Source organism: Malaclemys terrapin, chromosome 5, assembly GCF_027887155.1.
Source record: "Malaclemys terrapin pileata isolate rMalTer1 chromosome 5, rMalTer1.hap1, whole genome shotgun sequence".
Taxonomy (NCBI): domain Eukaryota; kingdom Metazoa; phylum Chordata; order Testudines; family Emydidae; genus Malaclemys; species Malaclemys terrapin.
Window position 1 is genome coordinate 125,297,257 of NC_071509.1, and position 16,711 is coordinate 125,313,967.

Sequence of the window (16,711 nt, forward strand, 5' to 3'; positions counted from 1 at the left end):
TTGATGCAATTTAAAATTATTTTAATGTGTGAATGAGTGGATATTTTTGGTGTGAATGTTCTTGTCTTTGTTGACAGGCAAATATGTATGTCAAGTTGAACATTCATAATCCAGATGTTTCAAATGCTCTACTCATCTTTACAGTGTAAACTGAGAAATTGGTATGCACAGAAACGAATGTTACAAATCTGTTTGGTCAAAATAATATTCTGTACTTAAATTCTAGTTTATTTCCACAGCTTTCAACAGATCAAGAGCTTTAGCTCTTAAGATTTGAAGCTGTAAATGTTGCTCAAATCCCTTGAATTACAGGGACTGAGATGATGGTGCAAGCTTTGTGAAACAGTGGGATTTAATCCACTATGGTTTGATCTACTCTGTGCACAATGTTTTATCTATTTATGTAACACAATTTAGTATTCATTCACTGAAATGCTGGATTTACCAGTAAAATAAAAGGAGTGTTTATGATTAATAGTTACTTCCTAAAATACTTGATGTTGGAAAAAACTAGATAATCACATCTGGGCTGTGGGTCTTTCATACTGTACCTGGACACAGGGTGGTGCAAGTTATTTTTTGGACACTTTGGCCCTCACAAAAGGCACCACCATTGAGTGGGGCAGGGTTGGTGCAGGTCCTTGTGCGCTTCTGATAGCCTCTTCCACAGCGACCATTACACACTGACCACTCAGTCCAGGTAGACCAGCCGCCATTGACTGAAAGGTGACAGGTGACAAAGAGCATTAAATAAACACAAATCCCCCCTTTTTAACCACTGGTCCAAGAAATACCATTGCATGAAAAGTCCTTTCAGTTTCCTGTAGTGTGGCTACTGTGGATTTTAAATGGCCCTTCTCTTCATATAGACCCAATATGATCCAGCAATGAGCGTTGATTTATCTTTCTATAATTGCAATCACTGTAAGATCAAACAGTGCACCTTGAACTCTGTAAGCCAAAATATATGCATCCTGAAAGCTGCATTGTATTTCACAGCAAGATAATCCAGTGTGTATAGTGGCTGTATGATAACTAGCGTACAGATGTCCCCGTCATCTATGGTCCTCTCTTCTGGGATGTGGTCTATCAGAAATTCAACACGTTACTTTCCTCTCTTCACAGCAACAGTTCACAGAATGCTAAGGCAAGGGTATCCCTTGTTCACCAGTCCCAATGAGAGCCTTGCCTACAGAAGATGAGGAGTCCATATGACAGGTACTCCACCTATTGGGCTGCTCAGAGTGAACTCACCTGTTATATTGTTCGTCCGTGATTTTAGGAAGATGGGTTACTGCTTACCCTTTCTGTTATGAACCTCCATATGTGACACTCATGGAGAACAAGATGGGCAGGGACCAGTACTGCCCCATACTGTATAGCCATCATAACAAGCACTTAAACTGCTCAATTTTCCTAACCCCTCAATTTTGTAGTATTACCAGTCACACCACAGGTCTAAAATATCCCTGGGAGTGAGATAGGGTGACCAGATGTCCCAATTTTATAGGAACAGTCCCAATACTTGGGTATTTGTCTTATATAGGCACCTATTACGCCCTACCCCCAGTCCCGATTTTTCACACTTGCTGTCTGGTCCCCCATAGAGGGAGAACACAGGCGATGGCTGCTCCCCAATGCAGGTCTCCCGATTGTGCCTCCACCTGCACGGCCCACTCTCAATAAGTGTTTCAGCAACAGCTTAAATTACGCTTTTAGAGAGTCTAACTGTGTGTTTGGAAAAATTTGTGTATGGTGAAATTTGTCCCATGTCTATCCATTAAAGTATTCACCATGATCACAACACAGAATGCTTGTGCCGTGTCCCTCCTCTGCATCACAAATGCTGCTAATCAACTCCATTCCGCTAGTTTGCTATAGAACGGAACTAAAAAGCCCTCACTGTAACTTTAGGGATGCAATTGCTTACAATTAAGCATAACTGCTACCCTGGCTATGAAGTGAATGAATACTCAGGGTAATCATAGGGATTTTTTTTTCCATTCGTCTGTCCTGTAATTAAATTGATTGTAATGAACAAAATGAGCTGGTGTATCATTAGAGCAGTTTCTGTCCCTGTGGATACATTCTGCCTCAAAAATACCAAGAGCAATAACTTCATGGAAGGCAGACCTAGCTTCCTGCTCAGGCTATTTTATGGGGGCAGAGCGGACGTGGATGTAGAGTAAGGGAATGAGGAGACAGGGCCATCACACTTCATCTGGATGAGGGCCACATTGGCAGCCTGGCCAGGCTAATTAAGATAGTGCATTACAATCAGGAACTTGTAATTTCCACAGACCTCGTTTCTGCATCAAAGATGGTGGCAGCTGCATCGCAGAACTACACAGACCACTTCTGCACATAGATCAAAGTGCAGCCTGTAGGTCAGAAGGACAATGCCTCGCTTACCATAGACAATTACAGTGGCAGTAGTGCTTTTCCTCTTGGCAACGATGTTTTTGGCGACACATGTGTAATTGGCTGTGTCAGAAAGACGTGCCTGCTTGATGATCAGGTTGTGATCAATGGTGATGTAAAAATTCCGATCTTCGACAGGATCAATCACCTCTTCATTTTTCAACCACTCCACCTAAAAGTTTACAAGAGACACAGTAAGATTATCAGTCATCACCATGCCAATCTGCAGAGGCTTTAACCTCTGGATGTGTGCACTATTCAATTATTTTGCTCCTGCCATAAACTGCTGTAAACCAAAGTACACTACAAAGGACTCATCTGCTGAATGTTGCCCATTCTGCCAATATCACATTGCACTGAAATGAGAAGGTAGCCATCATGGAGTTCATTTCTTCCCCTATCTCACAACTTCTTCTGCCTTCAAAATGTTCAATTATTTTTTCCAAAGGCTGCCCCTGTTGTACATAACCAAATAGTTAATGTAGACTTTCAATATCTGATGGACAGTGTGAGGGATGTAGATGCTGACTTTTCTTTAAAACCTTGTCTAAAATTGGGGATTTGAGGAAAAAAAAATCTCCCACTGGTGCACTAGCAAGCACCCTAATGTAATTATTTTTTTAGTTAAACCCTTTTATCTGTCTTATCTGTTAGATTGTAAGCTCTTTGGGGCAGGAATAGCCTTCTCTGTGCCTGAAGAGTGCCTAGCAGAATGGGGCTCAGAGCTCAGTTGTGGTTCATGGGTGAAACTGTAATAAAAATAATGATAATCAAACACTCCAAATGTGAGGTAAATTATATATTTTCTTTGTGTAGCAATCAGGATAAACTAAAAGAGGGACAGTTACCAGGGAACTGGGGAATACTGAAGAATAGAAGATTGCTTATTTTTCTGCTTTATGTAAAGTATATTTTCAAAAAATATTTCTGTTAATAACATACGATTTCATAGGTTACACAGAAAACTATTTGTAAATGTGATTTTTATCCAGACACATTCCTTTTACTACTCTCCTAAAGAAACACCCCATTATCCCACAGCTGACGGCTGGGAGCCACTCTAGCATAAGCTGGCTGAACATTCAGTGGCTTGTTTATATTTGAACTAAGAGTGCTCTAGAGGAAGGGACGGGGGCCTTGGATGGATCAAAGCAGTGCCTTCACATCACTAGATCATTTCAGCTTGTGCCCAGGATTTAATTAAAGGAAGAAAAACAAAAACAAAAAACAACCCACTGGAACTAAAAGGTGCTAACTACCAACACAGGACTGATTTGTACTGACAGACCACTACTTTTCCAAAGATATTTGAACAACTGCCCAACCATCAATAAGACTGGAAACCAACAAAGAGCCCTCCTCCATATGATAGACAGACAGACCACTGTGACCAGTGGCCTGAGTTACTAGGGCCCCTCCTAGTTTTAGTCACATAGGACTCAATTCATTCCTGCGTAGATCTGGTCAAATACTGCAAAACAGAGTGTTTGTGCATATGTTTAAATTCTGATTGACCACCTTCATTCACTTTTTTATTCCATGGGTGCAAACATCTGCACAAGTAGGTTTTTGGCCTCACTAATGGAGGCATCTTTGGGTTGTTTGTGCGAATCCCCAGATTCAGGTGAACGTGCCTATTCATAGGCAAACAACCATATATGCTATTCATCAATTGTTATTCTCGATATTAGAAAGCTTCAGCCATCTAGTCATAGAGCAAAAGCAATACCATGTGATTTATGTGGCCAATCACCACAAACAGCATATGGTGAAATGGACCAGTCACCAATAAGCTGTAAGCCATCTTCATTCATTTCAACTGTCTAACATTCACTAGTAGCAAATATACGTGTGTAAATATCAACATTTGTTTGCAAATCTTTTGCAAACAGAATAGAGGGATAAATTCTAGGTTCAATCTGTGGAACATTTAGGTTCAGTCTGTGGAACCAAGACTGGGGCAAAGTCTGAATGGAGTGAGGCTCACCGATACAAAAACCAGGGGATCACAAAAGTGACAAAGTGGGAGCGTGTATGGCTAGTGGGTCCAACGGGAAACCTGATTAAGCTCATCTCCAAGGTGCCTCTGCCACCAGGCCTCTTCTGCAATCCCAGACAGAATTTAAAGCTGTTGAACCCTTTGTGGAGGGCAGGAGTATCCACTCTTTTTTCAGGTTATGAACCCTGTGGTGCAGAGGGATGATAAAACCTTTGGAATGTGATATAAGAAAAAAGGTTTAGTTGGAAAATATATGTAGAGTCTAACATATACTAAAACTCTCACTATTCAATGTGTGTATGATGGGAGGGACAGGCCAACCTGCCTTCCCATGGATATTCCACTGCATTAAATAGGAGAGCAGAGGGAGGGTTGGGAGAAACTTAATGGAGAGCTGCTGTAACTCTTATGCTCCTGTGCAAATATGCCACTGTACCTGCAGGCCCCTGACTAAGACCTCTAACTATGAATATTTCGATTGTATCTACCTGAAATGACTGAGAGAGTGTGCACTCCTCCTCATCCTCCAGATTTCTTGGTGAAAAGTTGCTTTAAATATATTGTTATTTATATAAACACTTCCAGCAAATAGGTTCAGATCACAACTCACTTTAGAGCTGCAGGTTTTTCACTGCTTTGTTTTATTCTGGTTGAATAAATATGTATGTGGGTGTGTCCACTCAGATAATATATGTCATTGTTTAGTATTTAGAGTTTCATACATTTTATTATTCAAAAATGTAATTTAATTAATAAAGTTCCCCTGATTCATTCCCATTTAGCAATTTTTCTTTTTTCCATATACAAGACAATCTTCTTCTGCCAGTCAGACCATGTCATATTGTCATTCACTGGCTTCTTCTTGCCTCCACATAAAGTTCAAAACTTCCAAGGCTCTGTAACGGCTGTCTCTCTTACAACTCCGTCTTCACTTCAGCCACATTTTCTCTCCTTTTTACATTCCTCACCTCTCCTCTAACTGCTCCCTTTTCTGTTTTTCCACTTTCCCATTTAAACCTCCTATTACACCAACCTATACTCTTGAAACAGCCTCACACTCCCTCTTTCAAAAGCCTTCTTCAAAGCTAGTTCTTTTACAAATCTTCTGTGCTTATCTCTGCACCAACAATAGCACCTTGACTTTTTGGCAAGGAATCTAGACCATTCTTCAGTATCTAATTTGTACTTTGTAACAGAATCGTCTGGGTTAGAGTTGGTTACAAAAATTCTGTCTAAACCTTTTTTTCAAAGAAAAATGAAAATTGTGTGGAACTTTTCCCTATTGGTTGTAATTTTTCATTTTCAGTGAAATTTATTGACATTTTTTTCAATGGGGGAATAAAACACTATCACTCTTTAAATCCCCCATCCTGTTTTTTCTTCTGAGTGTCTGTGTAAAAAGTGAGAGTTATTTCCCCCCCACCAAACCTAAATACAAATGTTATATGGATAAATAAATAAAAGCAATTGTTATGGAAAATTTCAAACAAAATGAAAAATTTGCATTGCTTTTAAACAATGTTATGAAATATACTTCGTTTTTTCAGCTTGTTCCAGTCTGAATATTACATTATAAGCTGTTTGGGGCTGGGACCAAAATCACTGGATCCTCTTATACAGTGCTCTATAATTAAATAATTGTAATTTCACTATAAATAGGGAAGTTAAATGGACCACAAGTCTTCAAGATGAAAAATGTATACAGCAATGGCCTTAGAAGTGTGTGTGTATGTGTGTGTGTATATTCTATTTTGCTTCAAACTTTCCCTTAAGTTATTATAATTGTCCTAGTCCCATATATTACACAGTACAAGCTGGGGTATTGTAATGTCCTCGCAGTAAGTCTGAAGAATCTTAGCTCCCCAGTTGCAATGGTGCAGTGTAACAGACTTTGGGTACATTCTTTCAAGTCAAAAGAAGCATTAACTCCACAAAAAGAACAGGAGTACTTGTGGCACCTTAGAGACTAACAAATTTATTAGAGCATAAGCTTTCGTGGACTACAGCCCACTTCTTGGGCTGTAGTCCACGAAAGCTTATGCTCTAATAAATTTGTTAGTCTCTAAGGTGCCACAAGTACTCCTGTTCTTTTTGCGGATACAGACTAACACGGCTGCTACTCTGAAACCTGTCATTAACTCCATAGAGACCCTTCTCTATCTATCTCAAGTCAATATTTTAGAAAACAGCACACTGTTTTGTTAGTAACAGTTTTATTAACAAGAGCTAGTGATTCCCAACCCAATTGCAAGGCTGTTAGTTTGAATGTGTTTGATTGCCTTCTGTTTATTTGTTTCCAAAGGAAAACCCAGTAATGCATACAAAGCTGCTATCCTGCAGTGGGCTTGATTTAAAGTGCCAATCTTCCAGAGCATTTAAAAATTCTGGTGGTGCAAAAAGTGCTGGAGAAATGGAAAAGAAAGATACAGAAAGAGAGAGAGAGAGTGTGTGTGTAAAAAAGATAGCGAGAGGCACAACATTTTGGAAACCATTCTGTCAACAGCATTCACGTTTTATTTTCCATGGAAGATCTAAGCTTTTCTCAATAATCTGCATTTCCTTGGCAAGAAGCCTAAAATTGTTTCTCCCCCTCCCCCGCCATTTCTTCCTTGGTGTTCAGCCAAATTGAGCCCTAACAGGAATCAAGTAAAATCAAGACAGACAGCTTCCCATTCAGTCAGTGGCAATGTTTGTTCCCTGCATCGCCCACCGGTGAAAGCTGCGTGCATCTAGATTGAGAAACAAGCCCAAAGCTCACTTCTCTGCACTCTTCCTTTTAGACATCAGCTTAACCTCTGTATCCCACACAGACAAGTGTGGTCTTTCTGCTTTTTTAATATGTATTTCTGTGATACCAATACAGGATTGCAAAGCTGAGATTCTACAAAACGCTACCTATGTTAAAGAAACAAATCACTTATTGCTCCTCTTTCTGTGGTCTGCATACTGAGGACCTGCTTCTGCTCTGACTGAAGTCAATGGCAAAATTCCCATTGATTTCTGTGGGAACAGGACTGGGCCTGGGTTCATTACAAAATAGTTTTGGTTTTCATGTGCAGATCAATATTCCTGGTCATGAAAGCATTCTTAAATAAACTTAGGGGAGTCTTACAGCTGCTCACAAAACTGTACAAATCTTTATTCAGTCTGGACCTCTGATGAGACAATTCTGATTTGACTAAATCAGAGCAGTCAGAGATAAATCCCCTTTAGTTGCTGCAAAACATAAGAACACATGAGAACAGGACTGCCATACCAGAACAAACCAAAGGTCTCTCTGTCTAGTTCTGTATACAGCGTCTGGCTCTTCCCCAAATTTCTCAAAGGAAAAAACCCTCTTCACATAATGCCCCAGCAAAATTTACTCCATGTATAACATGTAACGTGCAAAGCAGAAAGGATTTCTTAGTCTCTGTTACACTGAGTCAAAGTCTGAAAAATATAGTTTACCAAAAGCCTCAGCTGTCATGTCCCTGTTGCAGCACCACTGCTGATTAACTTGTGTGTGTCTAAACACAGTGTCCTTTCTAATCTACCTGCCTTACTCATTATGGGATGCTACAATCCACTGTTTGTGACATCATAATTACATCAATGGAAGTGAAGTATCATGTCACCAACACCAGATTATCTAGGGTTACCATACGTCTGTTTTTTCCCGGACATGTCCGGCTTTTCGGCAGTCAAACCCCCGTCCGGGGGGAATTGCCAAAAAGCCGAACATGTCTGGGAACATGCCGGCCGGGCACTCCCCTCCCACGGCGGCTCTGCTCCTCCTCCTCTGTTTAAGAGCCGAGCTGCCCAAGCGCTATGGGCTTCAGGCAGCCCCCTTGCCTTCGGACCCCCGCTGCCGGCCGGGCACTTCCCCTCCCGGGCTCCGGCGGCGCAGGGTCCGGAGGCATGGGGGCTGCCCGAAGCCGGTAGCGCTCGGGCAGCTCGGCTCTTAAACAGAGCCGAAGAGTCAGGGGAGGAGCAGAGCCTCCGGCCGCGGCGGCTCTGCTCCTCCCCGACTCTTCGGTTCTGTTTAAGAGCCGAGCGCTACGGGCTTTGGGCAGCCCCCATGCCTCCGGACCCTGCACCGCCGGAGCCCGGGAGGGGAAGTGCCCGGCTGGGGGCGCAGGGTCCGGAGGCACAGGGGCTGCCCGAAGCCGGTAGCGCTCGGGCAGCCTGGCTCTTAAACAGAGCCGAAGAGTCAGGGGAGGAGCAGAGCCTCCGCCCGTGGCGGCTCTGCTCCTCCCCGACTCTTCGGCTCTGTTTAAGAGCCAAGCGCTATGGGCTTTGGGCAGCCCCCACGCCTCCAGACCCTGCGCTGCCGGAGCCCGGGAGGGGAAGTGCCAGGCCGGGGGCGCAGGGTCCGGAGGCATAGGGTCTGCCCGAAGCCCAAGCGCTACCGGCTTCACAGTTTGCCGGGCAGCCTCCAGACCCTGCGCCCCCGGCTGGGCGCTTCCGCTTCCGGGCTGCAGCTGCGCTGGGGAAGCGCCGGCCGGGGGCGCAGGGTCTGGGGGCTGCCCGGCAAACCGTGAAGCCGGTAGCGCTCCGGCAGCCCTTTCCACGTGGCTGGGAGTGGGAGGGAGGAGGGGGCGGAGTTAGGGCGGAGTTGGGGCAGGGCTGGGGGTGGGAAATGGGCGGGGCCAGGGCCCCGTGGAGGGTCCTCTTTTTTAATTGGTTAAATATGGTAACCCTAAGATTATCATCCTCACTGAAGGAAATGATCAGAGGATGGCTGGTTAGACAGGAAGTATAAGTTATATTTACACACACATTTTAGTAATCAGCAAAAAGTAATGTGAAAGCCAAAAAGCACATGATTCCCATAATAATTAGTACATCTTGTGTTTTCTTGTTACACCATGTACAAATGTTAGCTAATTAAAAACTTATTATAACATTTAAATAAGGTTTTGGTTACTACACATTTTTACTTACTAATAGCCTAATTTTTCCAGAGTTGCTGAGCAGCTGCCACTGACTTTTGTGTTCAGCACCTCTGAAAATCAGGTGTGCGTGCATGTGTGTTATCATCAGAGGTAAACAGAATTTATGAGAACACAACTTATTTTCTCATGTAATGAGTAACAGAGTAACTGCCAAATACACAAGGTAAGAGAATAGAGCAGAGTTGAGACAGTATAATGTATAGGTGACAGCAATTATTCATACTGTTATTATACAGGTTTTATCAATTATTTGATTTGTAAATCATGTCATCCCACTCTGCTGATAAAGTACATTTACCGGCAGTAATCAAGGGACCCTAAATAGATTTCTGGCTCTTAAAAATTCAATAAATTAGAGAATGTCTCTAGCACTATTATTAATAAACATTTGAGTATTTTTATATATAAATAAAATTAGGCCACTAGTAACTAAATATGTGTGTGAACCAAAACCTCATATAAAAATAATATATATAAACCTTTGTGTATGTGTGGAAGTATCACTGAAATCAATCAATCCAATCAGTGAAATAACTTTAACTTCAATTTTCTGTCATCAAACCAGAAATCCTTCCATCTGGGACATAACCATCACAAACAGTAGACATTTTCCCATGTGGAGATAATATCAAAGGAAAATTTCAGTGATATATAACTCAATATTCTTCCACATTAGCCTTACAAAGGAAAGGAGACTGTGAATTCCACAACAATTCACTCTGAGTTTGTAAGCTCCTTGGGGCAAGTACTGTCATTTGCTATATGTTTGTACAGTGCGTAGCACAACAAGAACCTGGCCTGTTTGAGGCCTCTAGGCACTAAAGTAAGATAAAATGTTAGCTAATAATAAGAAATGCTGAAAGAAGTGCTGTAGTACAAAGAACACATGAAGGTCTCCTGATTTTGACTATGATTCCTTATGTTCTTTGGATTTAATTTTCAGACCAGTGAGCACCATGACTGCCACCAACTCTATTTTATCTGTGTGCACTGTGTTGCTTCCAAACCTGTCATGACACCGTGCTGTCACAGTGACTGGCTGAGCAAACACGCAATCCGAAGGTGGCAGTCATTTAGAGCAATGCACCTTGCAGCTTATTCTTTCTCATTCTACTCCCTGGTGAGAGACAGATGCCTTGTCTCTAATTATTCACTGATTGGTATCGGGAGATACATTAACATAATTGGCACATTTGTTCTAATTAACAGAGGGAATCTGCCACATGCCACCCAACATGATATGTGAGACCATCAGCAAGAAAAACCCACAATAATCACAATGGCTATATCTCCGTGCTCTAATCAGGATGTTTTGAGCAGTGGATTAAAATAATGCAACACACATGGAAATGAAAGCATACAAAGTAGTACAAGATTTCAGTGCAGACTACAAGAGTGGAGAGTACATTAATCAAACAAGTGATTATATAAATGGGAAAAGCTATTACAGGAGCCAATTACTGATACAAACTCAGCCACGCCAAGCTACTAGCATTATCTAGAGGCTGAAACGCCTTGGCAAGCTTTTCTGACTGGTTTAAAAACTGCTAGAGGTGGAAGCATAATGACAGAAGATAAGAGATGGAAAAGGCACGTACGGTCATCTAGATCCTCTGCCCTTGCCAATGCAGGATTGTTCCTTACAATTCTTTCTCTTGTAATGGTGGCAGCTGAAACAGCATTTTATTGTATTTTTTAAGTCTGCACTGGGTCTGGATCCTGTCAGGTGCTGAGCACCCACAAATATCGCTGAAGACATTAGCCCAAATCTTGATGTCATTAATTTAGTTCTTACTTAAGCAAAACTCATTGATTTCCAGGAACAAAATTCAAGGACTGCAAGATTTGGCCTCCTGACTTCAACGAGAGATTTGTTTGACTAAAAACAGAGTCAGAACCAGAGGATTTGGCACCACTGGAGTGCTGGCTGCTCAGCCCCTAACAGGAACTGCTGAACATTTTCCAACCTACTGCCTTAACCGTGTCAAGTATCAGGGGGTAACCGTGTTAGTCTGAGGTTTTTTACCCATGAAAGCTTATGCCCAAATAAATTTGTTAGTCTTTAAGGTGCCACAGGACTCCTTGTTGTTTTTGCCTTAACCGTGCAATTTCTTGCTAATATTTGGGTTCCCTTATTATGCAGTCATATAGACAGAACAGTATCTCTACTGAACTTGTATTTCTTCTAACACTCATATTTTAATTACAGCTCTACGCATTCTTACCAGAACCTTTGGTCTGGGAAAGTAGGGTATGCATGAGTTACTACAACAGTCAGACCATAGAGAGACTTAGCTTGTACCATAAAGACATTAATCACAAATGTATGTCTGCTGATTAAAACAAAAAATATATACGCTGGTGAAATAAACTACCAGTCTGTACAGAGCATGAGACATCCAAGTGAGAAACTCGGACCCACAGAGATTTCTGAGAGGTCACTGAGCTAACAAATATTCTAGTTATCTAGAGAGTTGAATGCCTCTTTGAAGACTACTGTTATTTGATGTTTGGATTTGGTTTCAAATGCACACTTTCATCCTACCAACTGCTCACTAAATAGGATGCTGTGTTCTTTGCATGCTAGTGACAGGAAATGGATTTCTACACTTTTTTTTTTTTTAAAGGTGGTCTCCAAAGAGGCTGAAATTACAACTATGAGTGACTGCAAAACACATACCAGGAATAAGACAGCGAGCGCAAACCACAGTGACATTTTATTCAGTTGTCGTTATTTCTGCTTCTATTGCCAATAAGGGGGATTTTTTTCCTGCTGTGGAAACACTTCCTTAATTGCACATATGTCCAGCTCACTGCTTGAGTACTAAGATCTATACAGAGTGTGCTGTAGAAGGGATATAAATTCTAGCTGTTTTTGAGAATGTTACAACTTTGCTTTAAGTACTACATGAAGGTGAACTTTTATTAAAAAAAGCCTCACAGCTGAAGATGGACTAGATGGCTCAGGTAATGGGATATGGAAAATTTCACTATTAGCTTTATGGATTCAGTAGAAACTCAGAGTTCTGAACACCTCGGGAATGGAGGTTGTTCGTAACTCTGAAATGAACAAAGCGTTACAACAAAGCCTGAGGTCAGCGCCGCCTGGGGCCCACACCTCCTCCTGCATTTCAACCCCCGCTGCAGCCCTGAGCCCCTTCCCGCACTCCGAACCCCTTGGCCCCAGTGCAGAGCCCCCTCCCACACTCCAAATCCCTCATCTCCGGCCCCACCCAGAGCCCGCACCCCCAGCCGGAGCCCTCACCCCCTCCCACACCCCAACCCCCTATCGCAGCCCAGAGCCCCCTCCCACACTCCAAACCCCTCAATCCCCTCCCAGAGCCCCTTCCTTCACCCCAAACCCATCATCCCCAGCCAACCCTAAAGCCTGCACCCTCAGCCAGAGCCCTCACCCCATCCTGTACTCCAACCTTCTGCCCCAGCCCAGAGCACCCTCCCACACTCCGAACCTGTTGGCCCCAGTCCAAAGCCCCCTCCTCCATCCCAAATCCCTGGCCCCATCCCTGAGCCTGGACCGCCAGCTGGAGCCCTCACCCCCTCCCACACTCCAACCCCCCGCCCCAGCGAAAATGAGCAAGTGAGCAAGGGTGGGGGAGAGCAAGCGATGGAGGGAGGGGGGGATGGAGTGAGCAGGAGTGGGGCCTTGGAGAAGGGGAGGCGCATGGGTGTGGCCTCAGGGCAGGGGTGGGGCAAGGGTGTTTGGTTTTCTGCAATTAGAAAGTTGGCAACCCTAGGCTGGACAGCTCTAACAGTTGGCAAGAAAGGAGGAGGAGCCATTTTACCAGAGATTGCCAGCAAGGGATCCATGGGCCACAGCTTGGGAACTTTGATGTTAGAACATGAAGTACTACCACTCACATCATCACCCAGTTTGAGCACAAAACCTGGAGAACGTACTGCCCCAGGAAGGAATCATGTAAAATACCGTGGCTAGATAACTTTGTGAATGCTACTGAAAGTTCCAGTTGTGCAGGCTATATCAATGGTAATCAGCTCATATACTTCAGAGACTAAGAGAACTATATTCTGCAGGGATCAGGGGTTCTGGTCATTTTGCCAAAAGCAGAAAATGATGGACTAATCTTCTGGGGGTGCAGGGTAATCTGTCTCTAGGGTATGGAACCAGTCCCTGCAATGAAGAGCAATTTGAGGCAAGTCTGACTCATCAGTGCATTTGGAAATATTGCTAATAGCTATTGTGTTTACTTTCTCCTATGTTATAAATCTTCTAAACATATACATCAAAACCTGCTGTTATTAACTGGAGGCCATGAAGGAAAGTGGTGTCAGGCAGCTGTACTTTGAGACCCAGAGCCATCCTGGGCTGCACAGGGCAGGGTAATGAGAGAGGAATGCATGGCGACATGCACCTCACTGCATCACAGTATTCACAGAGGGTATGTCTACATTGTGAGCCTCCCAGCCAGGGCAGACAGATTTGTGCTGGGAGGACTTGGGCTAGCACACTAAAAATAGCAGGGTTGACATTCCAGCTTGGGCTCTCAAGCCTAGAGCACACTAGCTCAATCCCCACTAGTACGAACCTATCTCCTTACGTTGGGCGGCTTGCTCTCAGCTGCACGTAGACACACCCAGAGAGGCGAGAGGCCTGGCTGTTTCTCCAGACCAGCAGACCGTGCCCTATTGTGGTTGTGGAACATTCACTGGATTATAACACTTTTTAAAGCTAGGGACAAATTCTTCCCACACTTACACCAGCGCATCCCCACTGGCTACCAGTGGATTTGCACTGGTGTAAACGAGGGAGGACTTTAGCCTCGGGAGTGAATTCTGCGTCTGCACTGCAGGCAAGGAAAAAGGTTGTCTATGCCCTTATCACCTATTAGTACAACTGAAAGTAGGAGCTAGGGAATTTGCAAATAGTCCTTGTTAGTATTTGGTAAGTAAAGGAAGATGGAGAGATGTGCCTCCTTACATGTCACAAATCAACTTGGCCCCTTCCAGCCAATTCCCTATTGATACCTGACCCACAGGTAATTCCATCATGCATCACAAGGGGCCACAAATGACAATGCCATTTCCCAACTGATCCGCATTCATGGCCATCAACCCCGCTGTTCTCCTCTCTACAAGCTCACTTTCCTGCAGGGAATATAAAACACTGCTTGGATGACAATGAACTTGCATGGAAATGCATACACATGAAGTTCCAATTAAGGAATAACTGCAGCAAAACATAAGCTCTCTCATGAAACAAAGCAAACAGCAGTCATATTAATAATCAATTAGATGGAGCAGCCACCTGATGCTGCCTATTTGGAAAAGTCCCTAGTTGCCACCAGCCGAATAAAGTCTACACCACACTCATTTTGACTCGGCAAAACAACTCCTCCATTTGCCACTTGACTCCTTGATGGGTTTTTTCTTCTCCTTCCTAATTAAACATGCAAAGATAGATAAATATAGTGCCAGTTTTTAAGCTCTGCTGGGTCACCAAGTTTGTATGCTATGCCCAATTATAATTAGAAAAGCAATTATCTCCTTGTTGAAGGTGCAGCAAATCACACATTTCAATGCAAAACTTCATTTAGCTGCTTATGGCATATTAACTAATCTTACATCTCATTGATGTTTTGATCTATAACCTATTGCAAGGAGCTAATTTGATGGGGCTGCATGTCTCTGAGTATATTTCTCATTCACAATATGATACTGGCATCTTTCAAAGAACAAATTAAATGAGCAAAGGGATTAATTGCTAATAATTCTGCTGCATTACCTTGGGAGAATCCCAGTATGTGCCCCTATCAAGAATGTGCTCCTTTCTTGGCTTTTCAGAGATGCCTGAAAGAGTCCACATGCCAAGAGGAGGCGGAATTAATGCTGAGGCTTCAGATGGAATCCAGAGAACTGGAACTGTCTGATCTTCAGAAGTGCTACACACGCCTGCAGATCTCATTGACTTGACTGGAGTTCAGGGTTCTCAGCATCTCTGAAAATCAGGCCCCTAATGCCTAGTGATGGCCAAATGCAAATCTCAAAAAGCCTTATTTGTTTAAATAAGTATCCAACAGTTCAGATGCTCTTTATCTGATCATCTTTTATCTCGGTATAACCCAGCGTCTCAATTGAGGAAAAGTACGATATAATGTGGCATAAATACAGAGCAATGGATTTTGCTGCTTCTTTTCTGATTCCTCTCCCAGGTGATTTCAATGGAGTTACGGCAGGAATGAATTTGCCTGCTTTAGTTATGTGCAGAAATCTCATAAGAATCTCGCTTATGGTATTTTAGCATTTCCACTGCTTGTATGGGGCACAGACAGGAAATAACCAACTCTTACCCAGACATTGCAAAACGCTTGAAAGGTTTGGTGTGAGTTTGATTCTAAAATGTAACGTTCCCCATGTGGACTGGTTTCCCATCCTTACCGAAGCCCTAATGCACACAATTAAGCATTGCTTTGGAGATGCTGAAATGCTTTGGAAACCTAGAAAGAGCCAGAGCTGTTGTTTTTTGGTGTTATTTTTGCCATGTCACTGCTCATTTTCCCTACTGCGTCAGTTCTCCTTCTGCAACCTGCCGGAGTGCAGCTGGCACTACTGCTGTTCTTAGTTGGTGGTCAGGGTATACAGCCATAGAGAAGTTGATTTGATTTCCATAGTGACTGAACAAATCATCAGTTGCCTTTCCTGGTCCCCAGTGAGCAAGCAGGATGAATTTTGGTTTGACCTCAGACCTTCAGAGCATTGTGTTGTAACACACACCCTTGTATTTGGATCTTGGGCTTTTTATAGGGTTACCATTCGTCCGGATTTACCCGGACATGTCCTCCTTTTTGTGCTAAAAATAGCGTCCGGGGGGAATTTGTAAAGCACTCACAATGTCCGGGATTTCCCCCCTCCCCCGGAGCGGCTGGGAGGGCTGCAGGAAAGTCCCGGGCTGGACTCCGGAGCAGCTGGAGAGGAGCTCCGCCCTGCATTCCAGCAAGTGTCTCAGCACAAAGTGCAGCCCTCCCCTTTTGCAACTGGGAGCGGTTACTGCCATGCAGCGTAGCAAAACGGGAGCGAGAGCACTTTGTGCTGATACAAGGACAGCTCTCCCCTGCAACCCGGTCCGGGCCAGGGACCGGGTTTTGTTGTGCAGGGCCAGGGACCGGGTTTTGTTGTGCTGGGGAGCGCAGCCACGTGTCCGGCTCGCACAGAGCCCAACACCCTGTTCTGAGCAGCAGGGTAAGGGGGGCAGGAGAAGGGGCAGGGAGGTTCTGGAGGGGGCAGTCAAGAAATGGGGGGGGGCTTTTTGGGGGGAGTGGAGAAAGTTTTGGGCAGTCAGGGTACAGGTAGGGGGTAGGGTCCTGGTGGGCAGTTGGGG

The 16,711-nt window shown here is 43.7% G+C and overlaps 1 protein-coding gene across 2 annotated transcripts in view; it reads right to left on the minus strand.

The window, feature by feature from the left end:
* Positions 1-16,711, minus strand: part of UNC5C (unc-5 netrin receptor C) — a 368,853-nt gene that overhangs the window by 71,813 nt on the left and 280,329 nt on the right. For both annotated transcript variants that reach the window (XM_054030966.1, XM_054030965.1), the window contains exons 5-6: positions 2,413-2,593; positions 552-719 (exon numbers count right to left, since the gene is read on the minus strand). In XM_054030966.1, coding sequence (XP_053886941.1) covers positions 552-719; positions 2,413-2,593 — 349 coding nt within the window. The remainder of the gene's footprint in view (positions 1-551; positions 720-2,412; positions 2,594-16,711) is intronic.